This window comes from Cystoisospora suis (assembly GCF_002600585.1).
Source record: "Cystoisospora suis strain Wien I chromosome Unknown contig_6248, whole genome shotgun sequence".
Classification (NCBI taxonomy): Eukaryota; Apicomplexa; class Conoidasida; order Eucoccidiorida; family Sarcocystidae; genus Cystoisospora; species Cystoisospora suis.
The window spans coordinates 423-1030 of NW_027159037.1; the positions used below are offsets into that span (position 1 = coordinate 423).

The following is a 608-nucleotide window of genomic DNA, read 5'->3' on the forward strand; positions in this document are numbered from 1 at the left end:
TTGTCTTATTATGGCTTCCAGGGCCAGTTTCAGGCTTTCTAGTTGATCTCGGAATTCCTCCTCCTTAACATCCCTGTCTCGACTTACTCCCTTTCTAACCTTGTGACCTCGGCCTCTTTGGCTGTTTCCTGGGCCGTTGAACGGCCCTTCTGATTCCTCTAAGCCACTCCCAAATCGAGTTCTTTCTGCGTTCTTACTTCTTATCACCCTTACTAGGGGAACTCCCTCCTTCTCAGGCTCCCCCGGAACTTCTTCTTCTTGGTTCCCGGGTGACCAAAGCTCTCCTGGATCGTTTGATTGGTCCGGTCTCCCTCCTACTTGCACTCGGCTACGGGCTATCACTCTTTCTTCTTCTATTTTTCCTTTTCTTTTACGTTCAGGATCCCGTTTTAGCCTCTTTTCCAACTCTTCTATAATGTCTTCCTCTTCCCCTTCTGGTTCTTTGGCGGCTTTAGTCCGTCGGGAACGTGTTCGCCACGATCGAGTCGCTCGTCGACTCGATATCGACGAGGAGGAGTCGTCTGGTTCCGATTGCAGTACCCAGGAATTTTCCCTGGTCTTGCGTTCAGGTGTGGAAGAGGATTGGCCGGACGACAGAGTCCGTCTAG

General features: G+C 51.0%; 1 protein-coding gene across 1 annotated transcript; it reads left to right on the plus strand.

Moving 5' to 3' along the window:
- Position 1: 1 nt before the first annotated feature.
- On the plus strand, positions 2–608 carry CSUI_009882 (uncharacterized protein; the record flags this gene model as incomplete). The annotated part of the gene is made up of 1 exon (XM_068069991.1): positions 2–608. A coding segment is annotated over exon 1 (192 nt), but the record flags the coding sequence as incomplete, so codon positions are not given.